Source organism: Taudactylus pleione, unplaced genomic scaffold (genome assembly GCF_031769625.1).
Source record: "Taudactylus pleione unplaced genomic scaffold, aTauple2 ptg000487l, whole genome shotgun sequence".
Classification (NCBI taxonomy): domain Eukaryota; kingdom Metazoa; phylum Chordata; class Amphibia; order Anura; family Myobatrachidae; genus Taudactylus; species Taudactylus pleione.
Genome location: NW_028284889.1, coordinates 6800062 through 6815944, shown reverse-complemented (window position 1 = coordinate 6815944; position 15883 = coordinate 6800062). Strand labels below are relative to the sequence as shown.

The 15883-nt window shown below is 44.2% G+C and overlaps 1 protein-coding gene across 2 annotated transcripts in view; it reads left to right on the top strand.

Moving 5' to 3' along the window:
• Positions 1–15883, top strand: part of VPS53 (VPS53 subunit of GARP complex) — a 235492-nt gene that overhangs the window by 21578 nt on the left and 198031 nt on the right. Inside the window, exons 1-3 of one of the 2 annotated variants that reach the window (XM_088449556.1) lie at positions 209–308; positions 7914–7963; positions 13093–13159. In XM_088449556.1, coding sequence (XP_088305682.1) covers positions 273–308; positions 7914–7963; positions 13093–13159 — 153 coding nt within the window. In that variant the 5' untranslated portion in view covers positions 209–272. Of the gene's footprint in view, positions 1–208; positions 309–7913; positions 7964–13092; positions 13160–15883 lie in introns of those variants that run through there. The other variant, XM_088449555.1, reaches the window with a different exon arrangement.

The window sequence follows — 15883 nt, the reverse complement described above, 5'->3', positions numbered from 1 at the left end:
ACTTGTATTAGATCAATTAAAGTTGTTCTGAGTGCTATGAGCCAGTGTTGAACTGTGTGGAGTGCAGGGCACATACTGTGTAATATACTGTAACTCAATGTTTACAGGCAGACAACGTCCTTGCTCCTATGAATCGCGGATGTCCTCTAATGAAGTTGTAATGCAGCCTGTATAGAGGAGACCACCAGCCTGCAGCTTTAGAAGGGAAGAAGTCAGGAAGATTGATATGGGAATGAAGAAGAAAAGTAGTGGGAGCTGGATGGGAATGGAGGATGTGGAGCAGCGTATGGTACGAGCAGCATAAAGAAGTAAGGGAGTTTGAGATTAAAGGAGAATGGAGGAAGAGGATCAGCGTGGAGAAGTAAGGTAGTGGGAGGTGAATTTATAATGGAGGAAGAGGATCAGTGTGGAGAAGTAAGGGAGGGGGAGCTGGATGGGGAATGGAGGAGGAGCAGCGTGTGGTAAGAGCAGCATGAAGAAGTAAGGGAGTTTGAGCTGGATGGGGAATGGAGTAAGAGGAGCAGCATATGATCGGATCAGCGTGGAGAAGTAAGGTAGTGGGAGCTGGATGGGGAATGGAGGAAGAGGAGCAACATAGAGAAGTAAGGTAGTGGGAGCTGGATAGGAATGGAGGAGGAGCACTGTATGGTAAGAGCAGCATGAAGAAGTAAGGGAGTTTGAGCTGGATGGGGAATGGAGGAAGAGGATCAGCGTGGAGAAGTAAGGTAGTGGGAGGCTAATTTTATAAAGGAGGAACAGAAGCAGAGTAGATAAGGGAATGGGTGCTGGATGGGGAATGGAGGAAGAGGAGCAGCATTTGGTAAGAGCAGCATTAAAAAGTAAGGGCGTTTTGAGCTGGAAGGGGAATGGAGGAGGAGGAGCAGCGTATGGTAAGAGCAGCATGAAGAAGTAAGGGAGTTTGAGCTGGATGGGGAATGAAGGAAGCGCAGCAACATAGAGAAGTAAGGTAGTGGGAGCTGGATGGGAATGGAGGAGGAGCACCGTATGGTAAGAGCAGCATTAAGAAGTAAGGGAGTTTTGACCTGGAAGGGGAATGGAGGAAGAGGATCAGCGGGGAGAAGTAAGGTAGTGGCAGGTGAATTTATAATGGAGGAAGAGGAGCAGTGTAGAGAATTAAGGTAGTGGGAGCTGGATGGGGAATAGAGGAAGAGGACCAGTGTATGGTAAGGAGCAGCATGGGGAAGTAAGTTAGTGGGAGCAGGATGGAGAATAGAGGAAGAGGATCAGTGTATGGGAAGGAGCAGCATGGGGTAGTAAGGTAGTGGGAGCTGGATGAGGAATGGAGGAAAAGGAACGGCGTTATGGTAGGAGCAGCATGAAGAAGTAAGGGATTGGGAACTGTATGGAGAGAGGTGGAATAGTACCAGCGTTTGGTGGGAGCATCATAGAGAAGTAAGAGACTGGGAGCAAGATGGAGGAAGAGGAGCAGCATGGAGGAGTAAGGTAGTTGGAAGAGAATAAGTGAATTGTGAGATCAGGATGGAGAAGGGAGTAAGAAGCGGCACATGGTAGGAGCAGCATGGAGGAGTATGGGGCATTACTGAGGGAGGAGGCATATACCACAGTAAGTAAAATCATTAAAAAATATGTTTATGGTTCTGTTTAAAGTTGAGTGTACTTACTGCTGATTTACAAATTAATGTGGTACTCTCCTATCACAGAACACAGGCTCTTTATCTTTTGAGTCTTTTTAGTTACACACTCCCAATTGATTTAGTTTCCCCTTAACTTGACCCTTGGTATGGACTTGGTTTTTGTTTCATGTTATGTGTACCTACTGCTGATTTACTTGTTTAGTGAGCGGCTGCACAGCACGGAAATATTTATATATATTTTTTCCTTTTTCTCTTCAGAGCCCTTTTATTCACACCCACCGATTAATCCACTTGTAATTGCTTCCTAAATTAAGCACCTTCATTTCTTTGTGAGGCTATCTATGCCCCCTCCCCTGCTGAGTCCGTCCCCCCCCCTCCCCTGCTGAGTCCGTCCCCCCCCCTCCCCCTCCCCTGCTGAGTCCGTCCCCCCCCCCTCCCCTGCTGAGTCCGTCCCCCCCCCCTCCCCTGCTGAGTCCGTCCCCCCCCCCTCCCCTGCTGAGTCCGTCCCCCCCCCCTCCCCTGCTGAGTCCGTGTCCCCCCCCCCTCCCCTGCTGAGTCCGTGTCGTCCCCCCTCCCCTGCTGAGTCCGTGTCCCCCCCCCTCCCCTGCTGAGTCCGTGTCCCCCCCCCCTCCCCTGCTGAGTCCGTGTCCCCCCCCTCCCCTGCTGAGTCCGTGTCCCCCCCCTCCCCTGCTGAGTCCGTGTCCCCCCCCCCTCCCCTGCTGAGTCCGTGTCCCCCCCCCCTCCCCTGCTGAGTCCGTGTCCCCCCCCCCTCCCCTGCTGAGTCCGTGTCCCCCCCCTCCCCTGCTGAGTCCGTGTCCCCCCCCCCTCCCCTGCTGAGTCCGTGTCCCCCCCCCCTCCCCTGCTGAGTCCGTGTCCCCCCCCCTCCCCTGCTGAGTCCGTCCCCCCCCCTCCCCTGCTGAGTCCGTCCCCCCCCCCTCCCCTGCTGAGTCCGTCCCCCCCCCCTCCCCTGCTGAGTCCGTCCCCCCCCCCTCCCCTGCTGAGTCCGTCCCCCCCCCCCCCCTCCCCTGCTGAGTCCGTCCCCCCCCCCCCCTCCCCTGCTGAGTCCGTCCCCCCCCCCCCCTCCCCTGCTGAGTCCGTCCCCCCCCCCCCCTCCCCTGCTGAGTCCGTCCCCCCCCCCCCCTCCCCTGCTGAGTCCGTCCCCCCCCCCCCTCCCCTGCTGAGTCCGTCCCCCCCCCCCCTCCCCTGCTGAGTCCGTCCCCCCCCCCCCTCCCCTGCTGAGTCCGTCCCCCCCCCCCTCCCCTGCTGAGTCCGTCCCCCCCCCCCTCCCCTGCTGAGTCCGTCCCCCCCCCCTCCCCTGCTGAGTCCGTCCCCCCCCCCCTCCCCTGCTGAGTCCGTCCCCCCCCCCCTCCCCTGCTGAGTCCGTCCCCCCCCCCTCCCCTGCTGAGTCCGTCCCCCCCCCCTCCCCTGCTGAGTCCGTCCCCCCCCCCTCCCCTGCTGAGTCCGTCCCCCCCCCCTCCCCTGCTGAGTCCCCCCCCCCCTCCCCTGCTGAGTCCCCCCCCCCCCCCTCCCCTGCTGAGTCCCCCCCCCCTCCCCTGCTGAGTCCGTCCCCCCCTCCCCTGCTGAGTCCCCCCCCCCCCCCTCCCCTGCTGAGTCCGTCCCCCCCCCCCCCCCTCCCCTGCTGAGTCCGTCCCCCCCCCCTCCCCTGCTGAGTCCGTCCCCCCCCCTCCCCTGCTGAGTCCGTCCCCCCCCCCTCCCCTGCTGAGTCCGTCCCCCCCCCCTCCCCTGCTGAGTCCGTCCCCCCCCCCTCCCCTGCTGAGTCCGTACCCCCCCCCTCCCCTGCTGAGTCCGTCCCCCCCCCCCTCCCCTGCTGAGTCCGTCCCGTCCCCCCCCTCCCCTGCTGAGTCCGTCCCCCCCCCCCTCCCCTGCTGAGTCCGTCCCCCCCCCCCCTCCCCTGCTGAGTCCGTCCCCCCCCCCTCCCCTGCTGAGTCCGTCCCCCCCCCTCCCCTGCTCAGTCCGTCCCCCCCCCTCCCCTGCTCAGTCCGTCCGTATGTATGTACTGCCACACTTAAAATTAACTTGGGTGTAATTTCTGTGTATGCAAAGTGGTCTGACATTTGTCGTCTCTATCTAGGTCATGTAATAGTTCACCTGTCTCCTCGGATAGGCTTTAATGATGGTTCTTCCATTTGCATACAGGGTGTAGCATTGTGCATATGTGGTGTATTCAATTCAAAGTTTTGCTTTGTTTTCCCTATAAGCCACATAAATCCCAAATTATATTGTCCTAGGAACAGGGTGGTTTGTGTGCATTGTAGTGTATAATTAGTGGATTTCATTTTACCATTCAGTCTTCTTGGTGTTCTCTAGGAGATCTCAAACCCAGCAGTTGTACTGTGGCGCAAACAGTGCCAGTGACTCCGTAAATTGCACACACTAATGGTCCGTACAGATGGTATGATCAGTCAGCGATAATGTTATCGCTGACTGATCATCCTGCACCTTCCCGGTGTGCTGGATGATCGTTATCGTTCATCCAGCACACCCCCAATCCATCAACGACTGGCCAGCTTCCCGCGATCAACGATCGTGGGTCCCTATGTAACCTGGTCGGCATCTACCAGGTTGGCCTGCATGCACGGTCGATGGATGATATCTTTATCGTCCATATGTGCCCGTGCATCGCTGGTCGTTTGAGGGTTGGAAGGCACCTAAAACTGAATGATCATTATTGTTCATATTGTGCATTTTTATCGTACTGTGTGTACGCACCATAAGTCTCTGTCTGACTCAGGGTAGTTCGCATTGTCTGCACATAACTTTCCTTGCACTGGCAGAGCAGGGATTACATGACAACATATGTAAGTGCTGAGTATAACCCAGTAGGAAATACCTTTTGGGCGCTATTTACTCATATCATTGGCTTGTTACAAAGTGCTGGTGAAAGTGATTGCTGTTATCATAGGTATGCACTGTGGATTTCATACCACTTGGGTTAACAACAACTGGGGCTGAGTTACAGCATCGTGATCTTCACAGATGATGATCTGTTGACAGCTGTGCATGACTGATGGTATCCACTCAGTGGCCTTTCTCAAATATAAATTGTGCCACTAATATCTGACTATGGGCAATGTTTGATTGCCGGCGAAAAGCTGTTATTGGCTAAACTTTTTCGCAGATGATGTCAATTTCGCCGCTTTCCAGTTATACCCGTATTCAATTGTTCTGACTTTTCGCCGGTGCGAAAAGTCAATGCATCGGGACCTGCGAAAAAGTATCACCTATGAATAGGTGGTGAGAACAATTGTAGAATTGGGGTTTTGGGGTACAAACTTTCAAAAACCACCCTGCACCCCTTGGACAGTCCCCCAAAGGTATTGTGTGTCAATTTTTAAAAAAAAAGTACCAAAAAACTACTTTCGTTTTGGGGGCGAAAAAACAAAAGTTGGGGGACAAACTTTTAAACTAGCGAAATAGACTCAGGGGGGTCCCCAAGTATGTGCCAGGTGTTTTTTAGTTTGCAGGTGGTTGCAGCAGGTGGATTTTTCATGTTTTTAAAAGTTTTACATTACCCACTTTAAAATATGCTTGCACCCATTTTCAGGCACCCCAAATTTGATGGGACTACTTGTTTTTCCAAAAAAAAATCATGCTAAATCCTATTCTTCACCACTTTTTCAAAGACGCAAAATAGCAGCTAATTAGACCATTTAAACACCCCAAATACCTGCAGCAGGGCTATTCGGGGGTACCCATAGTAAACCCCATGTCAGGACATCTTTTGGGGGGTGTCAACCTGATTTCCCCCAAAATGACAGCACTTTTCGCTCATTTCATTTTCGCCGGGTCCCGTTTTCGCTGCTTTTAGAATTGAATACGGGGATACGCGGGGACGAGCGCGATACATTTTCACTCTGCAAAGCGGCGATGACGGCGAAAAGTCCGGCAACAAACTTTTCGCTCCTAATTGAATATGGCCCTATATATTACATTTCCAAATTAAAAATTTGACCCATGGAAGACTGTAAATGTAAAATGATGAGTACTGTGCCAAAGCATACACTACTTGATGATTGGTTTCTCAACTGCTTTAAAAACCACCTTTATAACCACTATTTTAGGCTATACAAATTTACAGGACTGCTAAATGTGAAATATGTGTAAACATGTGTAATAGAGCAGCTGATAACATACACAAGTACTGTATATCTATAAAACCTTCATGAGTTTATTATGAAGATATTTATGTTAAAGTGATCATGATGGATAGGCAGTGTAAAATATGAGAATATTGTATATATTTGTGTATTTTGTTAGTAGAATGATGTATGTAAGACCCACATGTATTTTAGGTATTCTAGTCCTTAACTAGAAATCAGTGGCCATATTTACATAATAACCATTGCACAGCATTCACCGTTACTGCGCCAGTTTTACGCTACTTCTCAGTTCACACCGTTACTTATTATACTTACTCCATCTGCCGCATTTTACTGAATTCGTAGGTTAAGAAAATAAGAACTTCTACTTTCTATATGTAGCGATACAGCGGAGGTTTGAATTTACAGAGTGACGGCTACTGTTATTCAGTAACGCTTAATAAAAAGTTTCCGCTATTACTTGAATTTATTGGCTTTTACATGTTCTCTTGCAAATTTGACTAAAAACTGATTTCTATTTTTTTTTCTGTTCTTTTTTCCATGTGATTATATAATTAAGCACAGTTTTTTTTATTCTCATTGCTCTGGAATAAGACACAGTGGGGGCGATTCAAATGTTTTTTGGGGCGTGATAATTAATGAGCGCCCAGTTTGATATTCAATTGTTCTGGGCGCTCATTAATTATCGCCCTCTTCGCCACCTAAAAGACTAGGTTTAGCCGTCTAAAACGGCTAAACACCTCTTAATTTCTGCTTAGGGTGCGTTATCTGCGGTTAGCGTGCCCTAACTAGGGTGTTTCAGGCACATTTCTGCTCGCGCACTCCTGAGTGCTCACGATGTGTTCTATATTTATAAACCTCACTTATTATAAGAAGAAATGAAATAATTCACACCAACACAGATTCTAGAATAAATGACAATGCTTTTACTTAAAGACAACATAATTATACATGTATATTGCCAGTGCAGACTTACAACAAAATGTTATATTAGCAGCAGTAGTAAGGAATACTAATAAATTTGTGACACCCAGTGCAGCATACCAGCCAATTTCATACATGCGTACAGCAACGGCACCAGCACCCTCGTTGTGTGCTCTCTCCTCCTTCCTCTAAGTATTCCTCGACTGCTCCCCCCTCCCTCTCTCTCTGGGGAGTTTTCATACTTAATTCTGGCTATACCTCCAATTAAACCAATGGGGAATATTAATTTATTTAATATTCGTACGTGCTAGACCTTAATTGGTTATGTGTCTCTTAACCAAAATATTGACAATATAATTTATCTTCTTTTTCTCTGTTCCCATGTAGCTTCTAGCTGCTGCTTCTTGCAGGCCAAGGATATCTTGATTAACTCTTTTTATTTATAAAGTCTGAGATTTGTTGTCTGCTGTTCTGCACATGCTAAATACTGACATTTTAAACCCATAATTCCTACTGCTAGAACAAAATGGCTTACAATTCTTATTGCTAACCACTAAACAAGATGGCTGCGTTCTTAGTTCTAACTTGTACATATCTCCGCAGTTAATCACACCTGCATAGAAATAAACACTAATCTGTATATACTTTTTAATACATTATATAATATGCCTTTAGATCAAACATTAAACAAAATGACTAGTGCAACGGGGTACCATCTATTCCCTTTGGAGAGGGGAGGGTAGGCCTCAATCCTCTCCAGACCTGAGACCATTCGACAAATGCGACCCAGCTGCACCTCACACAACTATACTAATACTGAATATCATCTTAAACATTTTTATATATTCTACATTGCAATATAGGGAAAATAAACAAACATAAATATGTATATATTGGTGAATTGCTGACGAGACGGTTACAATCCGCATATTCCTGTGTTATCAGTGCGTGCGGAAATGCCGGCGCCCTAACAGAGCAACAATTGAATTGCTCTATCAGGCGACTTAAAAAAAAAAAAAAAAAAGCGGCCGGCAGAACATTTGAATCGCCCCCAATGCTTCTCTCTATATCCTATACAGAATAATTCTGACATATCCCATAATTATTCTAATGAAATAAAGAAATGCCTAAAAAGCACAGATGAAAGCAGGAAGTTAATTGTCAGTGTGTCTCCTGTAAGTTGGCATACAATCCAATAAATGAGCCACCAGGTGTCTAATTTGTAACCATAAGTATTCTTTCCTTTTTGCAGTCCTTGTCGAACATTGATGACGTTGTGAGCAAAATTCGTTTGAAAATAAGGTAACATTTGTATATATGACTGGAAACAGTCATACAGTATGTGTGTGTGTATATAATCTATAGTATATTTGTGTGTGTGTGTATATATACAGGTTGAGTCTCCCATATCCAAAATGCTTGGGTCCAGGGATATCGGAATATTCTGTATTTTGGAATATGTGCATACCATAATGATATATCTTGGGAATGGGACCCATATTTAAACACAGAATACATTTGTGTTATATACACATTATACACACAGCCTGCAGGTAATTTTATACAATATTTTCAATAATTTTGTGGCTCAAACAAAGTTTGTGTATATTAAACCATCCAAAAGCAAATGTATATATATTCATATGTGTACACACACACAACAAAATAATATGGATTGTTCACATTAGACGTTAATATGTCATTAAATCTCCACCTGATTTAAAGACAGCTCGGATTTTCCGTGGCATGCTATCAATATGACTCACATCGCGCCCAAGTGGTCCTTCAATGCAGCCAAATTTGGAGGGTGTTTATGTTTCTTCTTCACAGCCCGTTCCAACATATCCCAAATTTTCTCAATAACATTGAGATCTGGCGAATTGCAGGGCCATGTGAGATGTGGCACGTCTTTCAGAAACTATACAAATGGCAAATCCGCATGATCCAACAATGTCACATACTCCACCGCTTTCATGCGATTGGACACCTTGGCCAAGGGTCCAGCTCCAGCACTTAAAATACATCCCCAAAACTTGACACTTCCACCTCCTTTCTGCACAGCTTTTTGGACACTGTCTGGTTGGAACACTTCCCCAGCCCGCCTCATTACTCTGGAGCAGCCGTCATTGGAATATAAGCAAAATCTCGATTCATCAGACCATATGATGCGTCTCCTCTGTTCAATGGTCCAGTGACAATGCTGTTTGGCCCATGTCAGATGCGGTTTCTTTTGGATGGTTGTTAACCTGGGAAGCACCCGGGCTATACGATTGAAAATTCGTAACCCATGCAGTTTGCGCCAAAGTGTTCATTCTGATACTGTTTGGCTGTGCCTGGCATTGTACTGTTGGAGCAGTTCCTGACGCGTTCGGATTTTTCCCTCCAAAAAAAACGGAACTCAGAAAGAGGCAAAACGTCATCTTGCATGGACGAACATCGTCATTCCTGGACTTTTGTTCATGCAAGATGACGTTTTGCCTCTTTCTGAGTTCGGATTTTTCCCTCCAAAAAAACAGAACTCCACGTGCAAACTCGAACCTATCCGAGCCTGCACATCCCATATATATATATATATATATATATATATATATATATATATATATATATATATATCTCAGAATAAAAAATCGTATCTTATCTGATAAAAAATGGCAAGTTCTTGAGTGGGAAGAGAGTAGGACCCCCCAACGCGTTTTGTCCATATCCTGGACTTCTTCAAGGGATAACCTAGCTCCTATGGGGTATCCAGTATTTATACCCCCTCAAATAAGGACAAACAAGGAATGATAGGACTCGTTTGTGACATCACTTCCGGTTTCCTAATTAGCATATATCCATTAAAAAGCAATAATTGCTCAGTTTTATATTAAGCTGTTCTCTTTATCACTGCATTGTTGATATGTGTATCTGCTTCTTTAATACAAGTCACTTAAGGGTCTTAATCGTGTAGTGAATCCCACCTTTCACCATCTATATAGCGTTGCGTCACTTCCGCCCTTAAGGTCTAGGCATCGCGGCGCTTCCGCCCGCTTATCCATGTGTAGTGTGATCTGTTACTATCGTGGGACTGTCTCTATCACATGTCATCTCCGTCCTCGTACAGCGCTATACCACCTCATTGGCTGTCCAGGATAGGCTGTCTGATCCAAATCTTCCACTCGATCCCCCAGTCACGTGTGTTGCACATCAATACGTCACCGCTGTCCTAGGCATCTCCAGTCCGTTCTCCCAAGCTGGCGGCATCCATCTTGGTACTCCTAGTGGTATCTCCATAGTGGCGGCCATCTTACAACTCCCAGAGATTCCTTTTTCCACCGCCATCTTACTACTCCTATCTGCCTGATAATTTCTTGGATCCTGGAAGTAGCAATTTTTAGTTATTGTTTCCTATGTGACATAATGGAAACAATATTAGTATCAACATAGATTACCAGCCATATATTGGGCATATATAAGATTAAAGATCACGATTCATAATTATTCTCAGCACCCGATCCAGACTTGTTTAAAATTATAATTCAAACATCTACACATAAGTGTGTGATTATTATAGATCACATCTACGTTGTATACGGTATGTGTGTGTGTATGTATGTATGTATACATACATACATATATTCCTAAAATGACACTTTGATCTGTCAGAGAACTTGTTCAGTGTATTCCTAAAAATTATGAATAAAACTGAGTGAAAAAAATTAAATTCCCCTTTGGTCTTTCTCTGTGCATTAATGGACTTGTCGAATGTGCACAGTCATTTCAATTGTAATGTCAAACAATTCTTGCATGAGCCTTCAAGTGTAGTCTTCAAAAGTAGATCAGGGATTACTTCGTTCTAGCAATTCTTGCTTAATCCTTCAAAAAGTAGATCAGGGATTGCTTCGTAGGTCGCATGTCCTGAGGGATTTATACCTGTATGTCCCATGAAGAACTACCGTACCTGGTCTTCCCTAGAGGTTTCCCATCCAAGTACTAACCAAGCCCAGTGGTGCTTAGCTTCCGAGATTGGGCGCTCTAACCCAGGTATGACAGTAGGTATTATTAGGACATAACATGTACCCTCCTGACATGTTTACTCCATCTTCTTAAAGGAAGGGAGCTATTTCGTAGTTATCATTGAATCCTTTAGGGATCATGGTGTCAAGTTCAAAGATCCAGTACATCTTACGTCTGGATAATTTATTTGCAAGATCTCCTCCTCTGTCTCCCAATTCCACATGTTCTGTTGCTTTAAACGTTAGTTCATCCGGGTCCGATTTGTGGTGTGAAATGAAGTGTCTTGACACCATATGCGTCTCCACCTTGTTTTTAATGTTCCTTATGTGCTTTTGTATGCGAAGTTTCAAAGGTCGTTTAGTCTTGCCCACGTACTTCGTTCCACATGAGCATTCCAAGAGGTAGATGACTGAGGTTGAGTTACAGTTGAGATGTTGTTTAATTTTGTATTAATTTTATATACATGCATTGAACACTGTAAGTCTTATCATTCCTTGTTTGTCCTTATTTGAGGGGGTATAAATACTGGATACCACATAGGAGCTAGGTTATCCCTTGAAGAAGTCCAGGATACGGATAAACGCGTTGGGAGGTCCTACTCTCTTCCGACTCATGTACTTGCCATTTTTTATCCGATAAGCTACGATTTTTTTATCCCTTTGTTTATTCTGATAATTTTATAGCAATTTTATATATAATTTATAATATATATATATATATATATATATATATATATATATATATATATATATATATATACACACACACACACACACACACATTGTTCGTGTGTTTATGCATTTTATCCTTTATGTGGAAGGACATAATAGTTGTTTCTGATTAAAATTAATTTATACTTTTTTAAATGAGTTGTTTGCTCTTTCATTAATTTGCACTTTAAATTACTTATGCACTTTTGCGCATGTTTATGAAATCTTGTTGCCATTTAATGGTGTCATTTATTTGGAGATTTTTATTAATTAAATATTATTCGCACTTAGCACTTTAGGTGCGCAATTCACCCAGCACTTTAAATTATATGTTATATAAGCACGTAAGGCGCTCTATTCCAGGTCCTGTACTCTTTTGTCTATGTAACAGATCACCACCGATACATTTTTCTTCTGGTTGAGCTGACAGCCATATTTTTGGGGGGTGCATATTAACTGTTCACGTTTTAGTTTGGTCAAAAAATACACATTTATGAGTTAAAAGACACACATTGAGAGAAGAAAAAAATGTATTTAGAGGGATTTGCTGTAATCTTCTGCTACACACACACACACACACACATATAGCGTTCCCGCTAGGCTGTTTTAGCGGGGCGCGGCGCCCTGCCCTCCTTCTGGAGGGCAAAAAGCGCCCTGCCCTCACAGCCTGCGGGTGCCGTTCTCACCCGCGGGACGCAGTGTCCCGCGGGTGGACAAACATGCGGCGACCCGGTCACCGCCGGAGAATAGACGCCGGGCATCTATTCGCCCTTTCGGCAGTGCTTGGGGGCTGCCCGGCATGTCCGTAAGCGCCGGGCACGCCCCCAAGTATGACGAAAAGGGGACGCGTCTTATAGACACGCCCCCTTTTCATGACCACAACCCCTTTTCGGGCGCGCGCCAGCACAAGGTTGCACTCTCTAGCTCCGGCGCCCTGCCTGCCGCCGGAGCTAGAGTGAACACTACATATATGTATGTGTATATGTGTGTATGTATGTGTGTGTGTATATATATAGATATATATATATGTATATGTATAAATAAATATGTATAAATAAAGTTTTGGACTTATTACTTATAGGAGAACACTATTTAGATTATCTATGAAATTGTTTATCTAGTGCCCTCTGGTATATTTTTATTTGTGTCTATCATAATATGTTCCGGATATATAGAAAGATTATATATTTATAATTGTATGTATGAATTATTTCAAACAGAAAACACTCACCAATATTCTATAGTAGATAAAAGCGCACATATTGTATGCATATTATTGGATTGCTAAGGTAGAATAAAAATAATGTTCACAGAGTGAATTAAAATGTGTCCCCAGCAGTCAAACTAATGTGTTTTTTTTTTTTCATGATTGCTGTAAAGCTTTGCTTCTTGGAAGCATATTTCAAGTTAGTTTTACAATTAGAAGGTATTACATCAGGTTAGAGTAAATGTAAGTGTTTTGTACATTTTCTACAATTTCAATATAAATGCTGAGTGGCTTCTACAATGCCTTTATAAGCTTCTGCATAGAAACATTGGTACATTCAAGCAGCTTCTTGTCTCTTTTCATCCCTGAGTGTTGCTGCTATTCAGCATTACTAGTTCCACAAACACACACAGGTTGTTGTAGAGCAGATCTTTACAAGCGAACAGTGAGTACCAGAGCACACTTTTCTTTTGTTTACACTTTCATTAAGATACACATATATTTATTTTTATTTTCAGACGTTTGGATGACAACATAAGAACTGTGGTTCGAGGCCAAACAAATGTAGGCCAAGATGGGAGACAGGTATGTACCAATTTTATAATGCCAAGGTTAAGATGGTGAGGGAGCCACAAAGAGAATTTTGTCTTCTGTCTATGTGACACACCAATTTCGATATATACAATTGATAAATGAAACTACCTATGTTCAACCAATGTGCCTTATACTCCCCCTTGTCTGCATCGCTCACTCTCCCTCGCTCTCTGCCTGCGCCGCTGCTCTCTGCCTTCGCCGCTGCTCCCTCGCTCTCTGCCTTCGCCGCTGCTCCCTCGCTCTCTGCCTTCGCCGCTGCTCCCTCACTCTCTGCCTGCGAGGGCTGCTCCCTCGCTCTCTGCCTGCGGCGGCTGCTCCCTCTCCCTCTCTGCCTCTCCATTTATAGTTGACAGAGTTGTCTCTCAAGAAAGCGTTTGTGTGCATCATAGAAATACATCAATGGAGAAAACAGTGCGATTTGCTGTTGGCTTCAACTGTGGGCAATAAATAAGATGGATGGTGTGAGCAGTAGGGCCAATTAGAATCTTGAGTCTGTGTAATACGGAGATTGCAAATTTTGGTTGGTCATTTTGCTGTAACACCCCCTTGCAGCCTTATAAAAGTAGTGAGCAGAAATAAATCCCATGACTATATGGGAGTGCAACTTTAAGCAGAGTCTGCTAAAAATATTCTGACCAGACTAAGATACAGATCCTGATAACGACCTCTTTTTATACATGGAAATAACTGAGACCGGGTGTGAAAATTCCTTTACAGGGTGTAGCAAGTTTCCCTAAAAGCTTTGGCACTTCATTTATTTCATGTGCATTAGACAGCCAAATACTTCAGTATCTTGATATTGTGTTTTGTTGTTCTTTGTTATATATGCATACCAAAGTTGGTGTGTGTACCTAGGCGCTTGAACCTGACGAATGTATATATGCAAAAAAGTATTTACACCAATGTGTTTCTTAGTATGAATACCTCATATGCATCAAATTTATAACACATTTATTTGAAGTTCCTTTGGTATTCATATGTCACTTTAGGGAGTGGTTGTGTTGCTCCCACGGTGTATGACTGGCTGCTATTGGTCCTGTTTATTGCGCAAGCAGTGGTGCCACTATATTTTTTTGTATTTGTTCTTTGCTTTGTCAAGGTTATTTTCTAATGCATTTGTATAATGCACTCCAAAGAAAAGAGCTAGAAGCAACCCAGTACTCTTTAAACCTGAGGACAATGATATATTTATGACAATACAGCATAAACCCTCCAATAAACTTTAAAAAGACAGCAGAATTAAGAGATTTGACCAACAGTCGTTTTACCTGCAGAAATACATGCTTTGTCAGGGCACATAGGATGTTACCAACACCCCTTTACATTCTATCATAGTGTGTTTCTTATTGCACACACACGGGGGTGGTATATTTTGTCGACATTCATCATGTCGACATTGATAAAATGTCCACATGATTAGAAAGTCAACAGAACGTCCCTGGTGGCCTAGCAGTGACTTACCTGGTACAGAAGGTATGGTTGCCCTAATGATGTCATCCGGCAGTCAGCGCATGAGGACTTTCAGCAATGAGTATTGCTATCCTTTCTCCTCCCCCTAGTGCCTAAGCCTAACCTCCCCTCCCGTAGCCTAACGCTAACTCTCCTCCTAGTGACCAACCCTACCCCTCTGCTGCCGGTCCATGCAGAATGCCGGTGTTTCACATGTCGACATTGTGAACATGCCGACATGTTCAATGTTAACATCTTAACTGTTGACTTATTGACTACATTCCCAAGCACACTAACTTGAACTGTAGGCTTAATATGAAATAAGTTACCATAAACATAATTCTTGTAGCCAGTGCTATAATTGCAAGTTTATTTCTCTTCTATAAACTCAAGTTGTCTAATGTTGAGAAGCGACAAATCTCTCTTGCGCCCTGTAAAATGTTGCTTTGAATTTTACATGGGCAGGAAAGTGACAAAATTGTGATCACACATTTTAAATATTTATAGTAGTAATCAGTACAGAGACTCCAATCCTATATACATTAAACAGTGTTTCCTCAATAACCATATTCTTCATACAGTGTATATTTATTACCCATTCTATAAATAACACCTTATTTTTTTTTTTATTTGTAATAAGAGGTATAAATTGCAGTTATTTTAAATATTTGGTAAGGAGTTAATTTAAAAGGCAGCAAAAGTATGACTGGTGCTTTGAGTATAAACTTAAGCTCTGTACACACGGATCGGTCAGACAACGATAAAGATATCGTCTGATCGTCTTGCATGTGCTGGATGTTCGATATCGAACATCCAGCACATGCAGTAACCCCCAAATGAATCGCGGGTCCCTATAGTAACCAGGCTAACTCGGTCGATATCGACCAGCTTGGCCTGCATGCACAGGCGATGGTCGACATCGACCATCCGTGCCTGCGCAGCGACCGTCGCTTGGGGGTTGGAAGGGCCCAAAAACAGGACGATATGAACGATAACGATATGATCGATATAGTTATTGTCCTGTTTAATCCTACCGTTTGTACGCACCATTATAGGAAATTACAGATGTGCAGTATTTTTCTCCTCGAATAGTCAAGTAGTAGGTCTTTAAATAACATGTTTAAAACCTTTGTTTTATAACAATTAATTATTTATTTAATTTGAACCTGATGTCACATAGTAATGATTAATACTGATTGTTTCAGAAATTGTTGTGGTAAAGTATACATAGTATGCATTCTTTTTAGTTTCCATAGCTATTTATAA